This window comes from Monodelphis domestica, chromosome 2, assembly GCF_027887165.1.
Source record: "Monodelphis domestica isolate mMonDom1 chromosome 2, mMonDom1.pri, whole genome shotgun sequence".
Lineage (NCBI taxonomy): Eukaryota > Metazoa > Chordata > Mammalia > Didelphimorphia > Didelphidae > Monodelphis > Monodelphis domestica.
Genome location: NC_077228.1, coordinates 459,017,590 through 459,043,021, shown reverse-complemented (window position 1 = coordinate 459,043,021; position 25,432 = coordinate 459,017,590). Strand labels below are relative to the sequence as shown.

Sequence of the window (25,432 nt, the reverse complement as noted above, 5' to 3'; positions counted from 1 at the left end):
GATTTGAGGCAGGAATACATTAAGCATTTTTTTTATACCCTTACCTTCTGTCTTAGAGTCATAGAGTGGTAAGGGGTAGGCAATGGGGGTTAAGTGACTTGCCCAAGGTCACACAGCTGGGAAGTGTCTAAGGCCAGATTTGAACCTAGGACCTCTCATCTCTAGGTCTGACTCTCAAGCCACCCAGCTGCCCCCAACATTAAGCATTTTTAAATTGTTTATAGATTTTATTTTTGGCCAAATGGAAATTTTGATTGGAAAAGATGCTGTTTGGTGAAAATGCATTAAACCTTTGGCCATTCTTAATGTAATTACATATATCAGATGTTATTAATAAATCAGAAGGCCATATTATGTAGTAATACATAACAGCTAGAGCATTGCATCCTTAAGACTGATAGATAAAGGGAGGTAGAGTGCAGGGCAGGAGATGAGTCCCAAAGTATGATGAAAGAAATCTAATCTGAATAACTTTTCCTTGCTCACACATGCCTGGGAGGATGAGAGAGGAGTGTGGAAGGGTTGGTTCCGATTATGAAGGCCTTGAATATCATGCAGAAGTTTGGCCTGGAGTGGGTAGTGGGGAAGCCTTTTCAAGGCTTTTTGAGTCAGGAAGGGAATGATCTGGGTAGAGCGAGCTTTGGGAATGCTATGTGGCATAGGAGGACTCATTAGAGGGAGCGAGGTCCCCAGATAGGAGTCAGAGAACAAACAGAGACACGGGCCTCACTCAGTGATGCAGAAATCTTCAAGCTCCGTGCCGTGGATGGAGGGGAATTCTCCTGAAATGCTTGTTCCACATTCAAGGAACATTCAGCTTTTCCTGAGATGACCCCATGGGGCTTAAAAGAGCATTATTGGGGCATCGGCCATGTCAGCTTTGTGCTATCCTGCTTTGTATTATAGGATTTGCCTGTAAATAGAACCTATATGACGAGGAGTTTAACCTCTTTGTTAGCTGACATTGTCAGTGACTTCCTGGTTGATTAGCAATAGAGAGAGTTCTTTTTAGGAGCTTTCATGGCTGTCTACGAAGCCTGTACAGGAATATCCATGGCCGAGAAGAATAACCAGTACATTTGCAATCTTCAGAATTCTCTCTCATTTCTCTCCTTTTAGAAATGCTTGTTTGATTGTGAAACATTCCTTGGCTTGAATTAGACCTTGAAGTGAATTCTCAATCAAGAGAAAGTATTAACTGAGTTCAGACATTGTACTAGAAACTAGGGGTACGAAGGCAAAAGTGAAATTGTCCCTGTCCTTGAGGAAGTTCCTGCTTCTGTCTGGGGAGGTAACATGGAGGTAGAGATAGATGCCTGGAAAATCAGTACAAAGTGATCATGTTTGTCAGGGTAAGGGCTGGTCACTGTACCCCAAAGCACAAGCTCATTTCAAGTCTTATTCTGGTGAGTAGAATATAGACAGGCAATTAGTGAACTTGTCTTTTGCCTCATGAACTTTAAATATGTATGTATCATATGCATAACAGTTATCAGATTTCTCGGTCTGGAACATCGAAAAACTAAAGCTGGTTTAAAATAGGAAAAAATAATGAATTTAACATTTTTACCACACAACTATTCTTGTTTTCAGTAGGTTGTTTGCAAATGCCATTCAACTTCATTTTGATAAGGCAATTTGTGACTATAGATAGCAAAATTTCCATGGTTGCAAGTATAGAAACTATGGTTGATTGTTAGTAGCTCTTATGTATAATCAGGATGTCCTGAGGAAGGAGTGTGCATGTTTAGAGTGGATGCCCACATTCCAGAAGCAGCCTTGAAGAAAGCAGTCTCTTCCAGGGTGCTTTGTAGATAGTTCCTTTTTATCTTTAGGTATATACATTTCTTATTTCCCTCCATGGCTGTCTGCCTTGTTGGGGCCATTATTGCTGTTTGGAAAGTGGAAGATTTCTCTAGCCTTTTAAAGTATTTAAAGGCCTAACAAAGTAACAATCACTTTGGAATTAGAAGGCAGTTTCTGAGCACACCATCATCTTTGGGGAATGGCTGTGTTTTTTTCCGTGAACTTCTTGGTATTAGTGTAGGATTTCACAATTTATTGCATTTACAGTGATGTTTGGCTAATTGATATCTGATCTATATTATGGTAAATTATACTAGCAATACATTATTAATTTTTATATTTCTTTTACTTTTCCTCTAATTTAATCCTCTTTATACCTGGTAAATTAAGAAGGTAAATATAATATTAGGGGAATTAAAATTTAGGAACTTTTACATTTCTGAATTATTTCTTAGGGATTCATACGTGATTGCATAGATTGTTTATATTTTTTAAACAGTTGTTATTAGGCATATTGCACATTTGACCCAATGTTATATCACTCTTGTGATGTCGATGTAATAAAAAAAAATTTAAACACTAAACTTCTGTGGATTTTTACATATAGTATGTTTCTATGTTTAGTGTGTATGCACCATCATGTCCATAAATATTTTGTCAACAGATATATAAGATAGTTGAAAAAGCCTGTGTAAATGTGTCTTTATACACACATGTTGGAATTCAGTATACTTTATATGATATAGACTTTCATTAATGAGAACCAGATAGAAAAAGTTTTTTCCCCATGGTGTTTCACACTCTATAGTATAGTCTAGTTATTTGAAGAACATGTCTTGAAGAAAGCAGTCAATAAGAAAAAATAGGACAAAGCAGTTCCTATATTGATAGCAGAATTCTAGAGTGACCTCTTTTGTTTTTCTAGGATTGGATTGTTCTCACAAGGCAGAATAATCCAGAAGAACTTTTGGTCAATGGCTCAGTCTACTCCACAAAAATCCCTCTTACTTTTCCATGGGCTAATTCTTGAGCATAATTATTTCCTTAATGAAGGGAAAGTCATTTTGTATTCCAGGGTTGTCTTATATCTGCATGTCACAGTATCTTATGAAGTCCTTTACTGTCAAATTAAAAAGTAAATAAGTTTTTTCTGTATGTGTGACTCACAAAAATTCTCATCTCATTTTTCACTGTAATATATCCTCCACAGCTGTGAATGCCAAAGACATTAATGAAGAAGATAAGAGACATCTTTGCACTGAAGTATTTTCATCTATTGAAACATTGGCGTTCACCTTTGGTAACATGTAAGTAAAAAGTTATCATTTAAGGGAATTTAGGTCTGAGGTAGAGTGAGAGTATTGCTTGTTTTGGTGCTTCCAAAACCAGAGATTAAATAATGTTACAGATTTTGTACCCCTGTCTCCTGTACTGCTTCATTATCAGGCTTAAAACTGCTAAGAAGGTAGCTGATTAGAGATAAATATGTTCCCACAAGTTCTAGTATAATATACTCTGGGGCTTTATGTGTTGTTGGACTATTTTATGGGATTTGATGTTGTGAAGGACTTTAGAGATCAGTTAGTTCAATCCTCTTGTTTTAGAGATGAGGAACTTGAACTTCAGGTTTGTACTTGGACCCCGGTTACTCCAGGTCCTATGTTATTTCCATCATATCATTCGACAGGGACAGGGTGTGGAGGTGGGTAATCACCAATAATATTTTATTAATTTATTTCAAAAATAAACTCTTTTGGGTAATTTGTTGCATGAAATGATCTCTGACAAAACATCCGCCTTTTGCCTTTTTTGTCCCATGACAGTGTTTCAGACTTCCTCATGGGAGATGTAGACAGTAGTTCACCACTGGGACTTTCTTTGCCCCCAGAAAGTCAGGTAAGCTGAGTTTAATCATGGACAGACTTTTATGTTTAGCAAGTATTTTAATATAATAATTTCTTTCTCTTTTAATTTGGGCTATTTTACCATAATTCAACTCTTTCATGTTCCTCATTTACTTAACTCACAAAAGTTAAATCAGCTATGTATAATGTTTTGTTCTAGTATTATGCTTTCTAGTCATTTTTAAATTTTCATTAGAACGAGGACACATAATTATTACTTTTCAGACTCTCATGTAAATATTATCAGTAGTCTCAGTCTTTTTGTACTTCAGATCTGATCATACCAAACCAAATCACCTTTCCATCAGAAGTAATTTTGGATATTACACCTGATCCTAGAGATTTTGAAATTTTTGAGTTGTAGAATATAGATTCCCCTTGAGTATTTTTTGTTGCATTTCTTCAGTGTCTGATACTCTTCCTTAAATATAGGAGGTTTGATCTTTCAGTTTAATTCAAAAGACTGCTATGAATGCTTCAATCTATTCATGTACCATATAGGTTTTCTCTCCCACCATCAAGAAGTTCTTTTTTTTTTTTCCAAACCCTTAGCTTCCATCTTGGAATCAGTACATCAGAGAAGTGTCTGAGGCCAGATATGAACCCAGGACCTCCTGTTTCTAGGCCTGGCTCTCAATAAACTGAGCCCCTCTAGCTGGCCCCTACCAGTCAGTTCTTAAAAGCTATTCAGTTCCCACCAGAGTAATTCTTCCAGAGAATTCTATTTTAACCATGCCTTTAGGGTCCCACTTCCCAATTTATAAAAAATTGCTATAGCTGAATAATTATCTCTCAACTAACACTTGTGCAAATATAGATATTTATTAAATGTTTTCTGTGTAGAATTTTAAAGTAAAACTAATAATTAGGGTATTTTATTTATTTTATTTTTTTGAAAATTTTATTTAGTCAATTTTGAACACTTTTCCTTGGTTACTGTGATATGGAAATCACTTTAAAAGACAGATATATATTAATTTAAGGTCGCCAAGGAATTCAGCTATGTAATTCCTAAATGAAAACTCAAGTCAACTGTCAACCTTTTTTATGGTGTTTTAATTACAAACAGGAGGAAGAAAAGTATTAGAGGGAGAGAGAGAGAGAGGGAAAAGGGAGAGAAGAAAATAGGGCTTAAATACCCACTCTGCTTAGGCTGAGCCAAAGGTCCAAAGCCCTGGATAGCCGAGGCAAAGAAAAGAGATCACTCACGTGACCAAAATGGAGAAACAGTCTGTGGGCTCCTCCACTCCAAGCACCAGGCTTCAACAACCTCTCTCCCTCCACACAGGAAGTCCCCAGAACTCCTGAGCTGTCCTCTACCTCACTTCCTGTGTCTCACCTGTGCTGATGGTGGCTCTAGCTTAACCTAGGACCACCCAGAGGTCTGTCCTTTTTGCACATGTCTGTTGAAGGCCATATTCTCAAACAATTAAATCTTGAGTTTTGCTGCAGCCCTTCCTAAATCTTGTTACCCTGAGTAGGGTGGAGATTGAAGTTTCCAAGACCTGATTCTGTTATTCCAAGTATCTCTATTGTTATTGATCAGGAAATAGCTAAATCCCATCTTCTAAAGAATGGTTTGAATAGGGTTGAGTAGTTTTGAAATTCACATTACAAGAATCATATTCTTTCACTCCCCCCACCTCTTCCCATAGCAGACTTGCAATTCCACTGGGTTTTACATGTTTCCTTGAACAAAACCTATTTCCATGTTGTTGGTGTTTGCACTAGGATGTCATTACAGTCTGCGTCCCCAATCATATCCCCCATCAACCCATGTAATCAAGAAGTTGTTTTTCTTCTGTGTGTCTACTCCCACAAGTTTTCCCTCTGAATGTGGATAGTGTTCTTTCTCATAAATCCCTGTGAGTTGTTCTGTATCACTGGAATGCCACTAATAGAGAAGTCCATTACATTTTATTGTACCACAGTGTATCAGTCTCTGTGTACAATGTTTTCCTGGTTCTGTTCCTCTCACTCTGTATCAATTCCTGGAGGTTATTCCAATTCACATGGAATTCCTCCGGTTCATTATTCCTTTGAGCACAATAGTATTTCATCACCATCACATATCACAATTTGTTCAGCCATTCCCCAATTGAAGGGGATCCCCTCATTTTCCAAATTTTTGCCACCACAAAGAGGGCAGCTATGAATATTCTTGTACAAGTCTTTTTCCTTATTATCTCTTTGGAGTATAAATCCAGCAGTGCTATGCCTGGATCAAAGGGCAGACAGTCTTTTAGGGTCCTTTGCATATAGTTCCAAATTGCCCTCCAGAATGGTTAGATCAATTCACAACTCCACCGGCAATGCATTAATGTCCCATTTTGCCACATCCCCTCCAGCATTCATTACTTTCCTTTGCTGTTATGTTAGCCAGTCTGCTAGATATGAGGTGGTACCTCAGAGTTGTTTTGATTTGCATCTCTCTGATTATTATAGATTTAGAACATTTTTTCATGTGCTTATTAATAGTTTTAATTTCTTTTTCTGAAAATTGCCTATTCATGTCCTTTGCCCATTTATCAATTGGGGAATGGCTTGATTTTTTTGTACAATTTATCTAGCTGCTTATAAATTTGATAAATTAGACCTTTGTTAAAGGTTTTGGTTATGAAGATTTTTTTCCAATTTGTTGCTTCCCTTCTAATTTTGGTTGCATTGATTTTGTTTGTACAAAAACCTTTTAATTTAATTTAATCAAAATTATTTATTTTACATTTTTTAAATTTTTTATAACTCTTGCTTGGTCTTAAAATCTTTCCTTTCCCAAAGATCTTACAAGTATTCTATTCTGTGTTCACCTAATTTACTTATAGTTTCCCTTTTTATATTCAAGTCATTCACCCATTCTGAGTTTATCTTGCTATAGGGTGGGAGATGTTGATCCAAACCCAATCTCTCCCAACTGTCTTCCAATTTTCCTAGTAGTTTTTATCAAATAGTGGATTTTTGTCCCAAAAGCTGGAATTTTTGGCTTTATTATATATTGTCTTGCTGAGGTCACTTACCCCAATTCTATTCCATTGATCCTCCTTTCTGTCTCTTAGCCAGTACCATATTGTTTTGATGACTACTGCTTTATCATATAGTTTTAGATATGGTACTGCTAGGCCCCCTTCCTTCATATTTTTTTTTTCATTATTTCCCTGTATATCCTTGATCATTTGTTCTTCCAAATGAACTTCGTCGTTTTTTTTTCTAATTTGGTAAAAAAGTTTTTTGGTAGTTCGATGGGTATGGCACTAAATAAGTAAATTAGTTTGAATAGGATTGTCATTTTTATTATGTTAGCTCATCCTACCCATGAGCAATTAATGTTTTTCTAATTATTTAGATGTAGTTTTACTTGTGAGGAAAGTGTTTTGTAGTTGTATTCATATAGTTCCTGTGTTTGTCTTGGCAGATAGATTCTTAAGCATTTTATATGGTCTAGGGTGATTTTAATGGAATTTCTCTTTCTAATTCTTGCTTCTGAGATTTGTTGGAAATACATAGAAATGCTGATGACATGTGGGTTTATTTTGTATCCTGCAACTTTGCTAAAGTTGATTATTTCTACTAGTGTTTTAGTTGATTCTCTAGGATTCTTTAAGTAGACCATCATATCAACTGCAAAGAGTGATTGCTTGGTCTCCTCATTGCCTATTTTAATACCTTCAATTTCTTTTTTCTTCTCTAATTGCTACTGCTAGTGTTTCTAGTAAAATGTTAAATAGTAGAGGTGATAACGGGCTTCCTTGTTTCACTCCTGATCTTATTGGGAAGGCTTCTAGTTTATCTCCATTGCAGATGATGTTTGCTGATGGTTTTAGATATATACTGTTTATTATTTTTAGGAAGGACCTTCTATTCCTATGCTTTCTAGGATTTTCAATACGAATGAGTGTTGTATTTTGTCAAAGGCTTTTTCTGCATCTATTGAGATAATCATGTGATTTTTGTCAGTTTGATTGTTAATATGGTCAATTATGTGGATGGTTTTCCTAATATAGAAATATCCTTGCATTCCTGGTATAAATCCTACCTGCTCATAATGAATAACCCTCGTGATCACTTGCTGGAGTCTTTTTGCTAGTATCCTATTTAAGATTTTTGCATCTATGTTCATTAAGGAGATTGGTCTATAGTTTTCTTTCTCCATTTTTGACCTGCCTGGCTTTAGGATCAGTACCATATTTGTGTTGTAAAATGAATTTGGTAGAACTCCTCCTTTGCTTATTCTGTCAAATAGTTTGTATAATATTGGGATTAGTTGTTCTTTGAATGTTTGATAGAATTCATTTGTGAATCCATCTGGACCTGGGGATTTTTTCTTAGGGATTTCTTTGATGGCTTGTTCAATTTTTTTCCCCTTATATGGGGTTATTTAGGTATTCTATTTCTTCTGTTATTTTAGGCAATTTATATTTTTGTAAATATTCATCCATATCACCTAGATTGCCATGTTTATTGCCATATAATTGGGCATAATAATTTTTAATGATTGCCTTACTTTCCTCTTCATTAGAGGTGAGGTCTCCCTTTTCATCTATGATACTGTTAATTTGGTTTTCTTCTTTCCTTTTTTTTTAATTAGATTGACCAGTACTTTATTTTATTTGTGTTTTGAAAATGCCACCTTCTAGTCTTATTTATTAAATCAATAGGTCTTTCACTTTTAATTTTATTGATTTCTCCTTTAATTTTTAGGATCTCTATAATTTAGTTTTCATCTGAGGATTTTTAATTTTTTCACTTTTTAGCTTTTTAATTTGCATTCCCAATTCATTGACCTCTGCACTCGCTTATTTGTTAATATATGAACTCAAAGATATAAATTTCCTCTTGACTACTGCTTTGGCTGTATCTCGTAGATTTTGAAGGAATGTCCCATCATTGTTATTTTCTTCAATGAAATTATTAATTATTTCAATGATTTATTTTTAAACGAACCGATTTTGGAGAATTGTATTAGTTAATTCCAATTAATTTTTTATTTGGCTCTCCATGTATCCTTACTAATTATTATTTTTATTGTACTGTGATCTGAAAAGGTTGTATTTATTATTTCTGCTCTTTTGCACTTGTTTGCAATGTTTTTATGCCCTAGTACATAGTCAGTCTTTGTGAATGCACCATGTGCTGCTGAAAAGAAGTTGTATTCCTTTTTATCCCTATTTATTTTTCTCCACCCTAATTTTTCTAAAATTTCATTTACTTCTCTTACCTCTTTCTTATTTATTTTTTAGTTTGATTTATCTAGTTCTGATAGAGGAAGGTTCAGGTCTTCCACTTGTATAGTTTTTCTATGTTTTTCATCCTTGAGCTCCACTAGTTTCTCCTTTAGAAATTTGGATGCTATTGTGAATCTTGAAACTACTCAGATTCTACTTCAGAAGATTTGATTAAGCTATTCCCTATTTTTAACAATTAAGATACTTAATCAGGAATGTATTGAGAACTTTTAAAATTACTGTACCCTACTCAGACAGTGCCTTAGGGGAAGATAAAGTTGCAAACTCCTGATTGAACAATGAAAAGTCCCTAACTCATACTTATAGTAAAGCTAGAACCTTAAGTTATGTCTATTTTTAGATCTAATACATAAGGGTGCTAAGTACCTATAAAGGTTAAATTAGTACCTAAAAGGTCAAGCAACTTACAAAAGGCAAGCTTAACAAAAGAGGTGTGAAGTACTCAGGATTTAATCTAACCAGAGAAGGTGAGAACAAAAGAAGATGAGAACTAAGAATGGGCAGTCCTGGGGAAAAGCGTCTACTCTGATTGGTAGATGTGAAAATTTAGGGGAGGTGACATAAGAGAAAATTTCTTTAGAAGGAGAAGTCAGTTTAGGTAATTCAGTTGGATTGGAAGTCAGTTTGGGAGGTAGTTGGAGTTAGTTAGAGTTCAGAGTTAAAGTGAGGACATTTTGAATGGAGTTCACAATTGAATTCAGTGTGGAGTTAGACTCTGGAACTCAACCTGGAGGATTCCCCCTCAGACAGCTTGCTTGGAGATGATCTTGTGGTGAGTGATAAAGACTGAGTGGCTTTCCCTTAGGCTCAGGCCTAGGCCTTTTTCTACTGCATGGCTATTCTCTCTGTCTGTCTGTCTGTCGGTCTGTCTGTCTGTCTCTCCTTCCCTTAATTCCTTCATTTATATTAATTAAAATCTCCATAAATCCCCAGCTGACTTGGGTATTTTTTATATTTTGGGAATTTTCCCATGGCGACCACTTATTTTAGATTTTAAGTCAAAACACTAATAATTATCTTTACCAGTGTGGCCAAAACCTTTAGAGTTTGGCATTTTACAATTGTTAACATTCACACTATGCCATTTGGTGCATGCATGTTGAGTACTGATAGTGCCTCATTGTCTATACTGCCTTTTATTAAGATGTAATTACCTTCCCTATCTCTTTTAACTAGATCTATTTTTCCTTTGGTTTTGTTAGATATCATGATTGTGAATCCTGCCTTCTTTTTTTCAATTGATGCCCAATAGGTTTTGCTCCATCCGCTTACCTGTACCTTATGTGTGTCTATCTCCCTCATGTGTGTTTCTTGTAGACAACAGTCGGTAGGATTTTGGTTTCTAATCCACTCTGTTATTTGCTTGCATTTTATGGATGAGTTCATTCTATTCCCATTCATAGTTATGATTGTTAGCTGTGTCTTTCCCAACATTTTGATTTCCACTCCTAGTTCTGACCTTTCTTCTTTTGCTATTTCCTTCTACACCAGTATTTTGTTTTTAATCAGTCCCCCTAATTCCCACCCTTATTTTACTTCCCTTTCTACCCCCCCCCTTCTTATTCCTCTGTTATTTTCTTTACAGTCTTTTCAAACTACCCCCCTACCCTTTCCCTCCCTTGTACTGCTTCCCTCCCCACCAATCTGTTTGTTACCCTTCTATTTCCCTATAGGGAACAAATCAATTCTCTGCCCCAATGCATTTGATTGTTCTTCCCTCTCTGAGTCAATTTAGTGCATGTAAGAATTGAGTATTTCCTGTTTCCAACCTCTTTACCCTTCCAGTGTTTTGGTGTTTTCCCCCACTCCCTCTATGCGCTTTTTATGACATATACATTTACCCCATTTAGTTTCTTTTCCCATTTCTCTTAGTATTAACATTTTTTTACCCATAGTTTTATATATATACATATACATATACATATTTATGTCTTGGCATTTTGTCATATACAGTTTGTCAATCTTCCCTTTAGTTATACTTCTTGCTACCCAGGTGATAATAACAATTTTAAAGAGTTACGAATATCCTCTTTTCTTATTGGGATACATATCATTTTAACCTATTGGGTCTCTTAAAAAAAAGTTGTTTTCTTGTTTTGCTTTTTCTCCTTTCTTAATTACCTTTTGGTGATTCTCTTGAGTTCTGTGTTTCGGCATCAAATTTTCTGTTCAGGTCTGGTCTTTTCTTTACAAATGCTTGGAATTCTTCTATTTTGTTAAATGACCATACTTTCCCCTATAAGAATGTAGTCATTTTTGCTGGGTAGTTGATTCTTGGGTTGTAGATCTAGTTCCCTTGCTTTCCGGAATATCATATTCCATGCCTTTCAGTCCTTCAGTGTAGATGCAGCCAGATCCTGTGTTATCCTCACTGTAGTTCCATGGTATCTGAATGACTTCTTAGCAGCTTGTAATATTTTTTTTTCCTTTGTTTGATAGTTCTTGTATTTGGCTATAATATTCCTGGATGTGTTGTCAGTTGGGGATTAAGTACAGGAGGTGTTCTAGGGATTCTTTCAGTCTCCACTTTTCCCTCTTGTTCTTGAATGTTGGGGCAGTTTTCTTGGATAATTTCCTGTAGAATGGTGTCCAGGCTTTTTATTTTGTCATGATCTTCCGGTAAACCAAGGATTCTTAAGTTGTCTCTCCTGGACCTGTTTTCTAAATCTTCTGTTTTGTGGGTGATATGTTTTATATTTTCCTCATTTTTTTTTCATTCTTTTTATTTTGTTTTATAGTTTCCTGCTACCTTGTGAAGTCGTTTGCCTTCTAGTTGTTGGATTCTAGTTTTTATAGACTGAATTTCAACCCTGGCTCTTTGTTCATCCTTTTGCTTCTGATCTTTCATCTCCTTTGCCTCATTTTCAAGATGATTGATTTTTGTTTTCAAGTCATGATTTTCTGTTTCCAGATGATTTATTTTGCTTTCTAAGTTCTTTTCTCAGTTGTCTTCAGCCTCTCCTAATTGTTTTTTGAATTGTATTTTGAGTTCTTCCAAAGCCTGTGTCCAATTTGCTCTAGTTTTAGTGTTTTTGCTTTGTGTTCCTTGATCCTCCTCTGTTTCATTTGCTCTTCATTCACTGCCTGGATAGAAGCTGTTAATTGTGATTTCTTTTTTATTTTTCTGTTGTTTACTCATATTTTTCCCTTCTTTGCCCCCTGTAGTTGCCTGTAGTCTTGTTACTGTCATCATGTGTTTGATCTGTGGGTTTGGGCTGTTCTTTCCTAAAGGAGCTTCTTCTCTGTTCAGCTATTTAATTAGGTTCGTCAGATCTTCCCTGACTAACAGCAGAAGCTGAAAAGGAGTGGGGATTCCTACCTTGTTGTCAAATTTGTAGTTTGTAGTTTGTTGCAGCTTTTGCCTTTGGAGCTTAGTCAGTAAGGCTCTCAGATTAATCTGTGGGGGAGGAGTGTTGGAGCTTGATTTTTCCTGCCCTCTGAAGGCTTCTTATCTGCCCTGTTGATGAGATTGAACCAGGGCAGAGGATTTGATCTGCAAAGCTGGATGTGCCCTGAGGCCAAAACCTCCAGGAATTTGGGGTGGGTGGGGAGCAGATGGAGTATCATGCCTGCGACTGAGCTACCTCCTCTGAACTTCTCCTCTAGCCGCCTCTATGCTGCCTGTGTCCCAAGACCTGAGCCTGGCATAACTTTGCTGGCAAGGTAGTGCCTTCGGACTAGCACCTTTGCCCACCTAGAGATTCTAGCTACCACTGGAGACTCAGCACTGTAGGTTGGGGAGTGGTCCTAGGACCTTCTTTCTTCCTTCCCCTTAACCTGTGTGTTCTAGAGTTCAGGCTTTTTGGGGGCATATCTTTTAAGTTGGGTCCAGGAGGAGGGTTCCCTATCTCTGTCCTTTTGTTATATTTGGTTTTCAGTCCCCTGGAAGCATTGTGTTTTTAATCGGTGAGGAAGGGTTTACAGAGGTCTGAGCTGTAAGCTGCCATCTTAACTCTGCCCTCCTCTACATCCTAATAAGTATATTTTAAAAATAGCACCATAATTTTTTAATTAGATTGCAAAGTGTGTGGTATGTATTTAACTAATTTGAATGCAAGAGTATATTTTTATAAATAATAATTTGGCAATTTTACTTTTTTTATTTGATCACTATGGAACTATATACTAAGCTTAAATTAGCAAAGCTTGTTTATAATGAGATATCCATAGAATTTTGTGTATTTCATAGTATATTTGTTATATAACAATGATCTAAAATGAAATGAGAGCTAACTGTCACTAATTAGTGACTTTACCTTACCAATTCTAAGATAGTTGTTAAAAGTTTAGATTGGGGTTTACATTTTTTAAAAATGTCATATTTAAAAATATAAAAACCATTCTTGCTTCATAGGCCATATGAAAAACGGGTGGTGTGTAGAGTGGCTCTCAAAGGTGGCTGATCTTTAATTTCAAGTTTTAAGTGTGAAAAGTTAATTTTCCTAGTTATCTGAGATTTGTATGATTGAGACACAGTCATGAATGGGATTTGAGCTTGATAAAATAATGGTGTTGGTGTTCTGACATTCTTTAGTAGTATGCTGTTAAGTCAGCAGTGCTAAGTTGATTCTTTAGGTAACTTTCTTCTTATAGTGAAAACCTTTTTCTAAAGCTTCCACTCATTTTTTTGTGAGAATTATTTCTTCTTTCATTCTTTTCCTTATTATTTGAAAAGAACTATGCAACTTTACTGTTTATTTTTTTCTTTTCTTTCCTGAAATTTAATTGATTCTATATACGAGATTCTATACACCAAAGCTGTCTTCATATTCAATACCTCAGTTGAGAATAAAAATTAGTCAATTTATGATCATTAGGATTTTAAATGATTGGAAGGACTCTCATGACACAAAGTGTAAATGATAGAAGAACACTATTAGGATCTCCTATTTTGGTTTTCAAAATGATATATTTTCTACATTATCTTTTTTTCTGCCATTTGTATGGTAGTAAGGGCTACATGCTATCCTCATCTTTTACTAGTGAAATAATACCCAGGTAATTGAAACTGACATGTGACAGTGCCAGTGAAGATCAATGTCTCTTGATTGAATTAAATCCTCTTCTTATTAGGTTTAATCAACCTCATAATAGTGCATATAGCACAATCATTATATAAATAACAAAAAAGTTTTCAAAAACTAAATAAAAATATCTTCTGGGCTTTACCCAGCTTCCGTATTTCTACATAATTTTTGATAAAGAGACAGTATAAAGTGGTGGATAGAGAACTGGCTTCTAGATCAGACAGATTTGGTCCTTCCTTGGACATAGACTGACTTAGTGATCGGCAGATCATTGAGTCTCTTTGTGCCTTAGCAAATGAATCCTCCTCCTCCCTTTGCGTGGCAGCTCCTTGGGAGTAAGAATTCTATTCTTTCATATCCCCAGGGCCCAGCCCAGTGTCTGACACATAGTAGGTGCTTAATATTAGTGCTGCTTAATTGGCTATTCTTTGGCTAGGATCCAGTTTTTAATAGCTTTTGTTATGTTCCCATTCAGTCACATTTCCTTCTGTCATTATTCTGCTTACAAGATAAACCTATTAAGTACTTTTTACAAAGTAAATAACTTCAAGTCTTTGTTGAAGTTGTACAAAATGTGAAAAGCTTTGGTTCGTTTTGTATGCAGCACAACTGTTCTACAAGGTTATGGTGCCCTTTCTGAAAAGATTGATTAAGACTACAAGTAGGAGGACTATTCAGTTTTAAGATCTTCATGTAATTTGCAATTTATTAATTCCATAGTCTTTTTTTTTCCTTAGAATTGTTGCTGACTATGACTATGACTAGAAAATGAGACATAAAATCAGTTTATTCTCTTAGGGGCATCCAAATCTCAGAGAGATTGAGAAAATGAGAACAAAAGTCTTAGATTTGAGCAAAGCAAAGTTTTTTAAGAACACTTTTCTGCAAAACCACCCAACTCCACTATGAACATTTGAATAATGGTTTTTAAACTCGAGGAGTGGAATCTGGAGGAGGAGAAGACTGGCTGGTAGAGCAGTGAGGGTCTCTCAGTCTTGAGGAGCCAAAGAGAGAAGATGGAAAAAAGACTTTCTCCTGAGGGTTACCCATTTTTCCTGCTGGTGACTGGAAATTTCCTCCCTCCCTCCCCCCAAACACTTCACAATTAAAGGGACTTTCTGAAGAGAAACCTGAGCAAACTTTACCTCAGCCCCTGTTGTCCAGGGGTGAGTCAACCTGACTTTTTCTCAGGGGGCTCAGGCTGCCAAGGCCTAAGTTCCCCCCAGACTTGAGGAGGGAAGGGAAAAGGGTCTTAGATAGAGACAGGGACTCCCTTTCCCCACTTTACTTTACCATTCTTCCCTGCCTGTTATTCTTTTTGTATTACCTGATTGAGTTGACATTTAAAGTTATCTGTTCCCCAAGCTGAGTGTGAGTGAAAAGATCAAGGGGAGACCCTTTGGTCTCGAGTAGTGAAGGGGGGATAAGAGGGACAAAGACAAATTGGGGAGAGCAGCTTTAGCTAAGGAGGAAAGGCAGAAGGGGGAAAATCTTCAAACCCCCTCTCCTCTCTCTGAGCCAACCCTAAATATCAGCTGTCTCCCCTGTACTCCACTTTGAGAAGGGGGGTCCCCACTCTTTCCCCCTCTACTGAAAGTCTTAATCTTTTTTAATACAGGTGCTATTAGAAATGTAATCATGGCTGAAAATATTTTTAAGTTTTATGGGAAATGTTGTGTATATGCTTATAAAGATGATAGAAGAATATAGGATAGAGGTTTCTCTTTATTGATACTATAAATGATTTCTTGTTTCCTAACTTTTTAGTTTTGGGCTTGTATGAAGAGATTAAATTTACTTACTAATTATTTTTTTATTATTACATGTAAGCTTTTTGAGGGCCAGGATAATTGTGTTTTCTCTTTATATTCCCAGTGTGCTATGCATCTAATAGTTGGTTAATAAATTTTGTTAACTTAAATTAAATGTTTTAGAATTGATAAAAGCCTTATTAAGCAAAATTTGTTTATTCTTAGCTCCAGAACATTATTAACATAAAAATCCTAGAATCACCTAAAAAGATCTTTTTTTGTTTAAACATTCTCTTTCAAAATATTGAACTTTAAATTCTTGGAATGATTAGACAGGGCTTGATTTTTATTGATATGTATCAGAATGGCAAATTAGGGAGAAAAATAATTTAATTGAATAGACTAAATTTTTATGCATTGTTTTCATTTTCCTCTAATCTATAGGTTATTTTTTTTATATATTATAGTTAATGGAAAACATTTCTTTGAAATCTTTGGAATTGCTGCATGATGATCATCAAGGTACTTAAGATATTTATTATATCATACTTTTTGCATTTGATCTTTTCAGGTAGTGTGTACTTGCTAAAAATTATGTCTGCTTGCCAACATTAAAGTCATTCTCCAACTCTTCAACTTCTATATTACTCACATTTGGAAATGGAAAAGCCAAGACAGAGTCTGGTCTGGAATGATGTAGCTTTTGTGACTTGAAGGCTATTTTTTAGAGGAAAGAAAAAAAACAAATAGAGAAAGAAAGAGATAGAATTCAGATACAAATTATGGCATACAAATTGTCCTAAAATCCTATCAGCTATATTTAGCACCAGTTTTCATTAGGGATCATCTGGGCTATGCTTCTTGCTGAGGGAGCTGATACTAGGTTTTCTGGCAGCACTTAAATGTATTCGATATTTAATATTTTCTTTTTCAGGACCTCTGTGGCCCAAAAATTTGGATAGCATACTTCGGAGAAATGAGGATGGAGTTGAGTTGGCATTGTCATATGCTAAAGCATGGTCAAAATATATCAAGGATGTAGTTACATGGGTTGAGAAGAAAATCAGCTTGGGTGAGTGACCCTGTTGGGTATTTCATTAGCTTTGTTGTTTTTGAATTAAGCTATTTGTGAGTTGTCTGTCAGAATTATCACTAGTGTGATTTCTAGATTAGTAGTAGTTTCATTGAAGCTAGTAAAAATAATGGTGTTTCTTTTGTTAAAATAAGAAGTGGTCTTAATACATACTTTGTTGAAAGGTTTGCTTTGTCTGATAACATGATTGCAACTTGTGCTTTTTTGGATTCACTTGATGCACGGGAAAGTCTTTTCTAGTCTTCAATTTTACTACATGTGTGTCTTTGGTTTTTTAAATGTATTTCTTATAAGCAACACATTAAAAAAAAAAGACAGAATCAAGCTACCAGACAAAGCTACAGATTGTGAGGTTTTGTTTTCTTATTGATTCTGTATTTCTTTTTCATTTGAATGTTACTCAATGTATTCATATTTCAAGTTGTAGACATATATTTTCATCCATTTGTTTCAGATACTGTTTTTGGTTTTCAAATTAGGATTTTCCCCTCACTTCCTCTGTCAATGTAGTATTATGTCTCCTTTATTGTAGCCTTAATCAATTTTAAGGCAACCCTATTCCTACTGACTCTCTTCCCTCTAGTCTTAAATATCTTTCCCCTCCACTCCATTTGTTATCCCATTTCTTATTGTTAGAGTTTTGCTTAACTTAATAGTAATGTTTTTCCTCTCTTCTGTTTCCTCCAAGTTAAATACTCAAGTAAAATAACTTTTTTTCTTATCCTTCAATTGATTTAGTTCTTTTAAAATTTTTCATTTTTTGTTCCTTTTTCTAAAAAAAAAGGATTTCCCTCATCTTTGTTATTTATCTTCTGTTTCTTTCAACTTTGGACTTTGATTCATGGACCATACACATATATATTCCTTGATTAATCTCTGACCTTATGGAATTAAAGCTTCTAAGATGCCTATTTTGTGTTCCTTAATCTAAACAATTTCTGTGTTATTGTTGTGCTTCATTAGAAATACCAATTTCGATGTGTGGTAAAAATATTGCCCCAGTGTAAAAATTTTCCTGTGTCTCTAATTTTTCAGTTTATTATTAATCTTTGTCCTTTCAAGGGTCATTTGCCTCCAACTCTTCTCCCTGAGTCCATGCCTTCACTCTCTTCTGGCTGTCATTTGCTCTGGAGAATTCTGATTTCCCTTCCCTTGAAGCATAATGAATGACCTCTTCAAGTACTAAATCTCTGCAGATTGTAAGATCTATTGTGAGATTCTCATTCTTGTTTATAGACTCAGTCCTCTCCCATGAGAGCATTCATTAGCAGTTCTCCCACTGATGAAATAAGATTTACCCCTTCCCTCTTCATCCTTCATCCTTCCTCCTACGGGCTCTCGACTTTCCTGAGAGAAATCAAGAGTTAGTATCCTGTCATTAATTTCATACTCAGGTTTACATGGTAACCAGACACCTTTTATTGCATTTTGGGCTCCTTTGTCAGAAAGCTGTTATATTCACCCCTTTAGTTTCTGGTAAGGGCAGAATTGTCTTGTGTCATTTGGATTTCTTTCTTTTATATTTGAAGGTATTTTCTCTTGTTATTGGAAGGATTTGTAATTTAGTGCTATATTTTTTGTAGTTTATAGCATAGATATTCTTTTTTTTTTTCTTCTGGAACTGATCTGTGAATTCTTTTAACTTGGTAGTTTGTTTTCTGAGTTCAGATTTCCTGATCACTTGACTTAGGTTATTTCTTGCATTATTTTATATTATAGTATTCTAGTTTGTGTCATTCTGGGAGATCTGTAGTCTTTGCCTTTAGGCATCCTCTCTTTGAGACCAGTGTTTTCTCTTGCTTAGATATCATGTTTTCTTTTAATGTCATTACCCTTTGCTTCTCTTCTTCCAAATTGTTCTTCACTCATCAATATTTATATTTATAGTTGGTTAGTGTTCCATTTCTTTCTTTGGTAATACTGCCACTGTGTATAAGGTTTTCCTAGTCTGCCAAGTATTTGTGGTGCAGGCAATTCATTCTACTTCTATGATTGTCATTTCTTTTTTTAAACTATTCAAAGAGGTACTTGTTTGGTTTTGTATAGTATTGAGAATCCAGAGGTCCACTGACTAAGTGTTGATTCATTTCCCTTTGCTTAAAGCATTTATTCATAAATGCCTCTACTCGTGGCTAGTTTGGAGGCCAGATTCCATTTTCTTATTAATATCTTCCTATGATCAAAGTCTTTAATTGAGTTCACCTTCTTATACTCTTCCCATATGAGGAAGGTTTCCCTAGAAGGTAGACCTCAGAGCTGCATCAGTGTCTTTCCTTGCTTGGCAATTCATGGTTTTTTGGCTTCAGTCTCTCTGGAGGAACCGAACTGGTCCCAGTTGTATGTTAGGCCCTTTCCTTGAGCTTAGTGGAATGCCTCATAGCCATGCAGGTACTGTGCCCCAGCTTCCCAGTTCTCTGATTGAGGTCTATAGCTATATAGCTACTCTCTTGCCTGAGTTATTTTCTGCCATTTGCTATTCTGTAATTCTGTGGCATTGGTCAGAATGCTGGATTCTGTTGCTAGCCCATTTATTACCTTCTCTCTCTCTCTCTCTCTCTCTCTCTCTCTCTCTCTCTCTCTCTCTCTCTCTCTCTCTCTCTCTCTTCAATTTTTGAACTGAACATTTTTATTAAATTAATTTAGGATATTTTTCTATGGTTACAAGATTCATGTTCTATCCTCCTCTCCTCCCAACCCCCTCCCATAGCCAATGCACAATTCCACTGGGTTTTACATGTATCATTGATCAAGACCTATTTCCATATTATTGATAATTACACTAGGGTGATCATTTAGAGTCTGCATCCCCAATCATATCCCCATCAACCCATGTGATCAAACAGTTGTTTTTCTTCTGTGTTTCCACTCCCACAGTTCTTCCTCTGGATGTGGATAACTTTCTTTCTCATAAGTCCCTCAGAATTGTCCTGGGTCATTGCATTGCTGCTAGTAGAGAAGTCCATCACATTGGATTATACCACAGTGTATCAGTCTCTGTGTACAATGTTCTGTTGGTGTTCTTCTCCTTTTAATCTACATCAACTCATGGAGATGGTTCCAGTTTACATGGATTTCCTTCAGTTCATTATTCCTTTGGGCACAATAGTATTGTTCCACCACCAACATATACCAAAATTTGTTCAGCCACTCCCCAATTGAAGGGCATATCCTCATTTTCCAATTTTTTGCCACCACAAAGAGCACTGCTATAAATATTTTTGTACAAGTTTTTTTCCTCATAATCTCTTTGGGGTATAATCCCAGCAGTGGTATGGCTGGATGAAAGGGCAGACAGTCTTTTAAAGCCCTTTGGTCATAGTTCCAAATTGCCACCATGGATGGCCTTTTGGGGGCTTTAATTTCAGAGTTGGGTGGATAGTGGGGGAAGGTGCTGGTTCATTAAATAAACAATAAACCTTATTTGGATTCCTGATGTCCTAGACTGTGGTGATGGCTTGAAACTGCTTTATCTCTTGTGCACAATTCCTATTTTGGAGAAGTTTGAGAGGTCCTAAAGATAAAAAAATGTCTCATCTTGCATTTTGTTGGTCACATGACCCATATGATTTTTTTTCTTAAGAAATAACTGTATCTTGATTTTTATTTTAAAGATAAAAATTAATTAGAGCCTTTCTCTTTCTAGACCTGGAATATGCTAGAAACGTTGCAAAGATGGCAGAGACAACAAAAGTTATTATCAGACTACAGGTAAATACATCGTGAGTTTCTGAGGTTTACCAAAAGTTTGTTGCTTAAGTGGACTGAATTAATTATTTGATGGTAAAATAATATTTCCAATGAAGGAGTAACTTTATTGGCAAAGACAATAGAGTTTTAGTGAACTTTTGATTTAAATGGGATATTCTTTCCAACAGTTTTGATATTAAAATGCATTAGCATATTTTCTCTGCCAAAACAAATTTTGATCCCTAGTTTTACAATTAATTTTTCTTAAGGATCATTGCCATAATCATGATGAACCCTGATTTCAACCATCAGAAAATGTATCAGGAATCATGCTTAGAGAAGTTGTCTTTACTTCATGGAAGTCATTGTATTGCTGGCCAGTGGTTCTCCTGGTCCACTCCAGCTCCCAGAGCCCCTTTCTCATGATGCCCCATGGAGGCTGGGACTCGCCCCATTTCTACTTTGTAACTGACTTTCCTCTTTCAAACCTTAGGAGTTTATGCCATTCCAGACTTTATTCATGAATGCTTTTGATAACGACATGGAGAGCAGCCAGCTTTCCCAAAAAACAGCAGCAGCTCTTCAAGCCAACAAATTTGTTCAGGTAAAAAGTTAAATGCATTTGTCATTTCTATTGCTTTTAAATTTAGAAATTACTGACTTGTACATATCAGTTTGTAAGAACAAACACAAACCAAGCAATTTTCATTTTTGATAGCCTCTCGTTGGGAGAAAAGGTGAACTGGATAAACAGAGGAAAGAAATGAAAGACGTATGGCTACGAGAACAGAAGAAAATGGTTTGTATCACAATAAAATCTGAAAATCAAAGCCTCTTTCTTTCTGCCTCACATCTGGAAACACCTGCCAAGCATTGAAGTCTCTCACTTTATGCAGTACTTTGCAGTGCTTTCCTGTCGCCACTGTTTCTTGTTACCTGCTGTCTGGAAAGAATGACTAATGCAGGGTTTCAATGTCTTCTTTTTTCTCTCCATAGCAAGAGACAGAGGCATCCCTCAAAAAGGCAAAACTCTTGTGTATACAACAGCAAAATGAATATGAAAAAGCCAAGTCTTCCACTGTGTGTGCTGAAGAGGAATGTCTGAGCTCGAGTGCAGGGCTTGGGAGAGAGACCAGCAAGCAGCTAGAGAAAAAGCGAAAGCTGGAAGAAGAGGCTCTGCAGAAAGTGAGTCTTCTACCTTCTTGGTTTCATCTCCTTGAATTTTGTCTTGCTAGCAGTGGAGAGAGGGCCACAAAATAAGTTAATTCTCAAAGTTTACATGTTGCTCAATTTCTATATGCTACTGTTCAATTCTGAAGATGATGACAGTTGAAATCAAGAACAGAAAAGAAAACAATTATGCCATTGTTAGAAGTATTGAGGTCGTAGGAAGGGATTTGGAATGTTATTGCTCATTTTTAACCTTGATATTCTTGATTATTCTGATTCTCTGCAGGTAGAAGATGCAAATGAACACTACAAAGTTATTATGACAGATATGGAAGAAAGGCGAAACGATTTAGAAAATACTAAAAGTGAAATTTTAACACGACTTCGTGAACTTCTTTTCCAGTGTGACTTAACTCTTAAAGCTGTAAGTAATTTATGGGAACAAAAGTCTTTAATATTAAATCTTTTTTTGAAACTGTGGAGGGGGGGAGAACTGTGAGATTTTTTTTATAGCTAAAGGAATCTTATGATGACTAAAAGGAAAATTTGATCTATACTACCATTATGTTGAGTTTTTGAAGCTGCTACAGATAATCTGTAGTGTGGTGAAATATCCTTGCCATGGTTAATATAGTATTGAGGAACATTGAGTTTCCTTTTCTTTCTATAAAATGTACTGTAGAAATGTAAGTTATCTTCTTCATTGATGTCTCAAACTATCTTATGAAGTTATTCTATTTAAAAATACAAATTTGCTTGTCTTTCCTAGAATTCAGAATCTCTTAGCTTGTTGTTTAGTCTTTCCAGTTGTGCCTGATTCTTCCTGACTAGATTTGAAGGTTTCTTGGCCTCTTCCAGCTTATTTTACAGATAAGGAAACAAGTAAACAGTGTTAGGTGACTTTCTCAGGCTCACACAGATAGCAAATGTCTGAGGCTGGATTGAAATTTTGGTTTTTCTCACTCTTGGCCCTGTGGCACTCTCACCACTAGCTGCCACCTTCTCTTGGAATATAGAATTGTTTTATAGAATATAGAGTTGCTATTTTTGAACATTTATTTCACTTTTTATTTAGAAAATTGAGGAAAAATAATTGGGATAGATAATCATCTTAATTGTTTTCATTTTTTCCATTGTTTTCCACTAATTATTCCATGTTGAATTTGATTTCTTTACCTTAATTTGAGTTTGCATTTTCAGGGGATCATTTGGAATCTAGCAATTGTGTTAGGATTTCCTTTCTATTTGATTATCATTATTTTCTTTTCTTTGAGGGATTGTCTTGAAATAATTTGACATATGAAAAAAGAAGTTTTATGCTGGTTATTTTGATGCCAAAAATATTGAGGACTACTACATCCTTGTCTTCAAGAATCTATTTAGTTAGTCAGGACCAACAAACCTGAAACAATTAGCCAATAATCAATCACAGCATGAAGTCAAATCCTGAATGGTATGATACAGGTTGTTGCCATAGGAGGCTAGAGATGGGGAAATATGAGTTGTGGTCGAGTGAAAAGTGTAAAAATTAAATCTCTAATAATAAAAATATTATAATTGAGGAGGTTTATTAAATAGCATTAGAAATCAAGGAATAAAAAGGATACAAAATAAACACCACGTGCTTGTGGCTGATCAGCCACTTCAAACACCTGCCTTACCACCACCAAGCTCAGGACAGGAAGTAAAAGCGAGACCCTTCAGGTCCTTGCTTAATATCCCCTGTCTACAAGAAGTATGTGATGACAGGAAGTCAGTGGGAGCCTGGGAAATGTAGTTCTTTTTTTTTTTAAAGGGTAACAGATTTTCAATTATACAAAAGAGTTCTGGAAGGCCCGGAAGAATTGGTGGTCTGACCTGTCCCTTAGAAGGTGAGGAGGATTTGGACAAGGGGAGAGAAAAGCATTTCCAGAAAGTGAATGTGACAAGAGTCTAGAGAATCTCTTGGCTATGTTGGTTTCCTCCAAAGGGAGTGGGGCATTCTTGGCATCCTCATTGATCTGGCTTTCCTGCCACATGAGGCATAAAAGGCCTAACCTGTGCAGAGCTGGTGTCCAAGGTGGTCGTGGAATTCCCCCGGCCTCTGCTCACAGATCACCCTTCTGTCCTATTGTGGCTTAATAGGCCGAATGCAGAGTTGGAGCAAGTTATGTTTATTTGAGGAGATATCTTTCTTCACTTTAAGAATGGTATTTTCAAGATCATTCTAACGAAAAGTTGTTTTCACTGCATTCTCACTATTCTGAATCCTTGTCACCACCCCCATAGTCAGTAAACCCCATTGGGCTGGCTCTCTCTAATGTCCAGGAAGAAATCGAAATTGACTTTTTTGAATTTTGAAATCCTTCATTATTTAATACACTGTGGCTTTCTCCCTTTTCTTCCCCCCACCTTTTCTCTCTTTCCCCCTTCTCCCCAGCCCCACCCCCCTTTTCTTGATCTAGTGTCATTGGCCTCCCACCTGTTCCACAAACATGACACTACCATCTTTTAGCTGCAAGTATTTTTTCTGGCTGTCTCCGATGCCTAGAACACTCTCCCCATCTCTGTCTCCTGGCACCTTTCAAGTCCCAACTAAAATCTCATCTACTGGAGGAAATATTTTTTAATTCTCAATTCTAGAACCTTTTCTGCTTTAATAATTTCCTGTATATTCTATATATAGTTTCTTGGTACAGATTTATTTGCTATTTGCTTCTCCTGTTTGATTTTGAGCTCCTTGAGGCTAGAGACTCTTTTTTTTTCTTTCTATTTTTGTATCCCCAGAGATAGCTGAATGGTGCTGTGGAGAAAGCCTCCAACGTAGAGTCAGGGAGACAACACTCAGTTGTTGGGTGACTTTGGGCAAGTCACTTACCTTTTTTTTTTAATCTCCATTTTGTCATGTGTAAAATAGCTGGAGCAGGAAACAGTAAACCACTGCCATATCTTGGTCAAGAAAACCCCAAATAGTAAGAGTTTGAACACTACTGAAAATTGGGTATCCTCAAAGCTTAGCCAAGTAACTCACACTCAAGAATTGCTTAATGTTTATTGACAGACTAAACTGAAGCGAGGCCTGGTCCAGAATAGGCAGCTTTTTGTAAAAGGAAATTGCTGTGAAAAAAGATAATCATGATCCTAAATTCTTGAATTAAAAGGAAGCTTGTTTTAATTTTTGCTTATTCATGAAGTGAAAGTATTTCTTTTTGATAGTATACCCATAGAAAATTGTTTTAAGTATTATTGTTATTATTATTATTATTGTATTATTATTGAAACTTTCACTTACCTACATGCCATTTTAAATGGTATATCCTAAAATTTTATTAGTAAGCAGTTATCTAGGTGGGTGATTAGTAATTTTGTTTATGAAGAGTTCTTAAAACTATGGTGACCTAAAAACAAGACATAATATTTTGAAGATTATTTTCTCTTCATATTTTCACTGTCTCTGCTTCCTTTGTTCCTGGTCAGTTTAGGACCTTATTATAATAATAAGCCCCTTGAGGGTATGAATAGTATTGCTGTTGTTTTTGTTTACTGGGTTGATGTATCCTCATAGGAGCAGTACCTGAAATTTGCAGTTTTACAGAATCTTTGAGGTAGGGAATTTATATCAATAACTTGTCAGAAGGCGCCCAACTGAGTGAGTAGAGTGCTTTGGGGAATACGTCTACATGTTAAGTTGAGTCATCTAGGGAGAATAGGGTTTCTTCTGACACATTCCTTTTAAAATAAGAAAAATTCTTTGCGTAGGTCTGGGCAAGTCACT

General features: G+C 35.9%; 1 protein-coding gene across 4 annotated transcripts in view; it reads left to right on the top strand.

Annotated features, from left to right (window-relative positions):
* LOC100032876 (rho GTPase-activating protein 29) overlaps window positions 1-25,432 on the top strand; it is a 76,366-nt gene that overhangs the window by 33,956 nt on the left and 16,978 nt on the right. For all 4 annotated transcript variants that reach the window (XM_016429039.2, XM_007484997.3, XM_007484996.3 and 1 more), the window contains 9 exons: window positions 3,017-3,113; window positions 3,630-3,702; window positions 16,196-16,250; window positions 16,663-16,800; window positions 20,465-20,529; window positions 21,002-21,112; window positions 21,227-21,307; window positions 21,505-21,693; window positions 21,965-22,102. In XM_016429039.2, coding sequence (XP_016284525.2) covers window positions 3,017-3,113; window positions 3,630-3,702; window positions 16,196-16,250; window positions 16,663-16,800; window positions 20,465-20,529; window positions 21,002-21,112; window positions 21,227-21,307; window positions 21,505-21,693; window positions 21,965-22,102 — 947 coding nt within the window. The remainder of the gene's footprint in view (window positions 1-3,016; window positions 3,114-3,629; window positions 3,703-16,195; window positions 16,251-16,662; window positions 16,801-20,464; window positions 20,530-21,001; window positions 21,113-21,226; window positions 21,308-21,504; window positions 21,694-21,964; window positions 22,103-25,432) is intronic.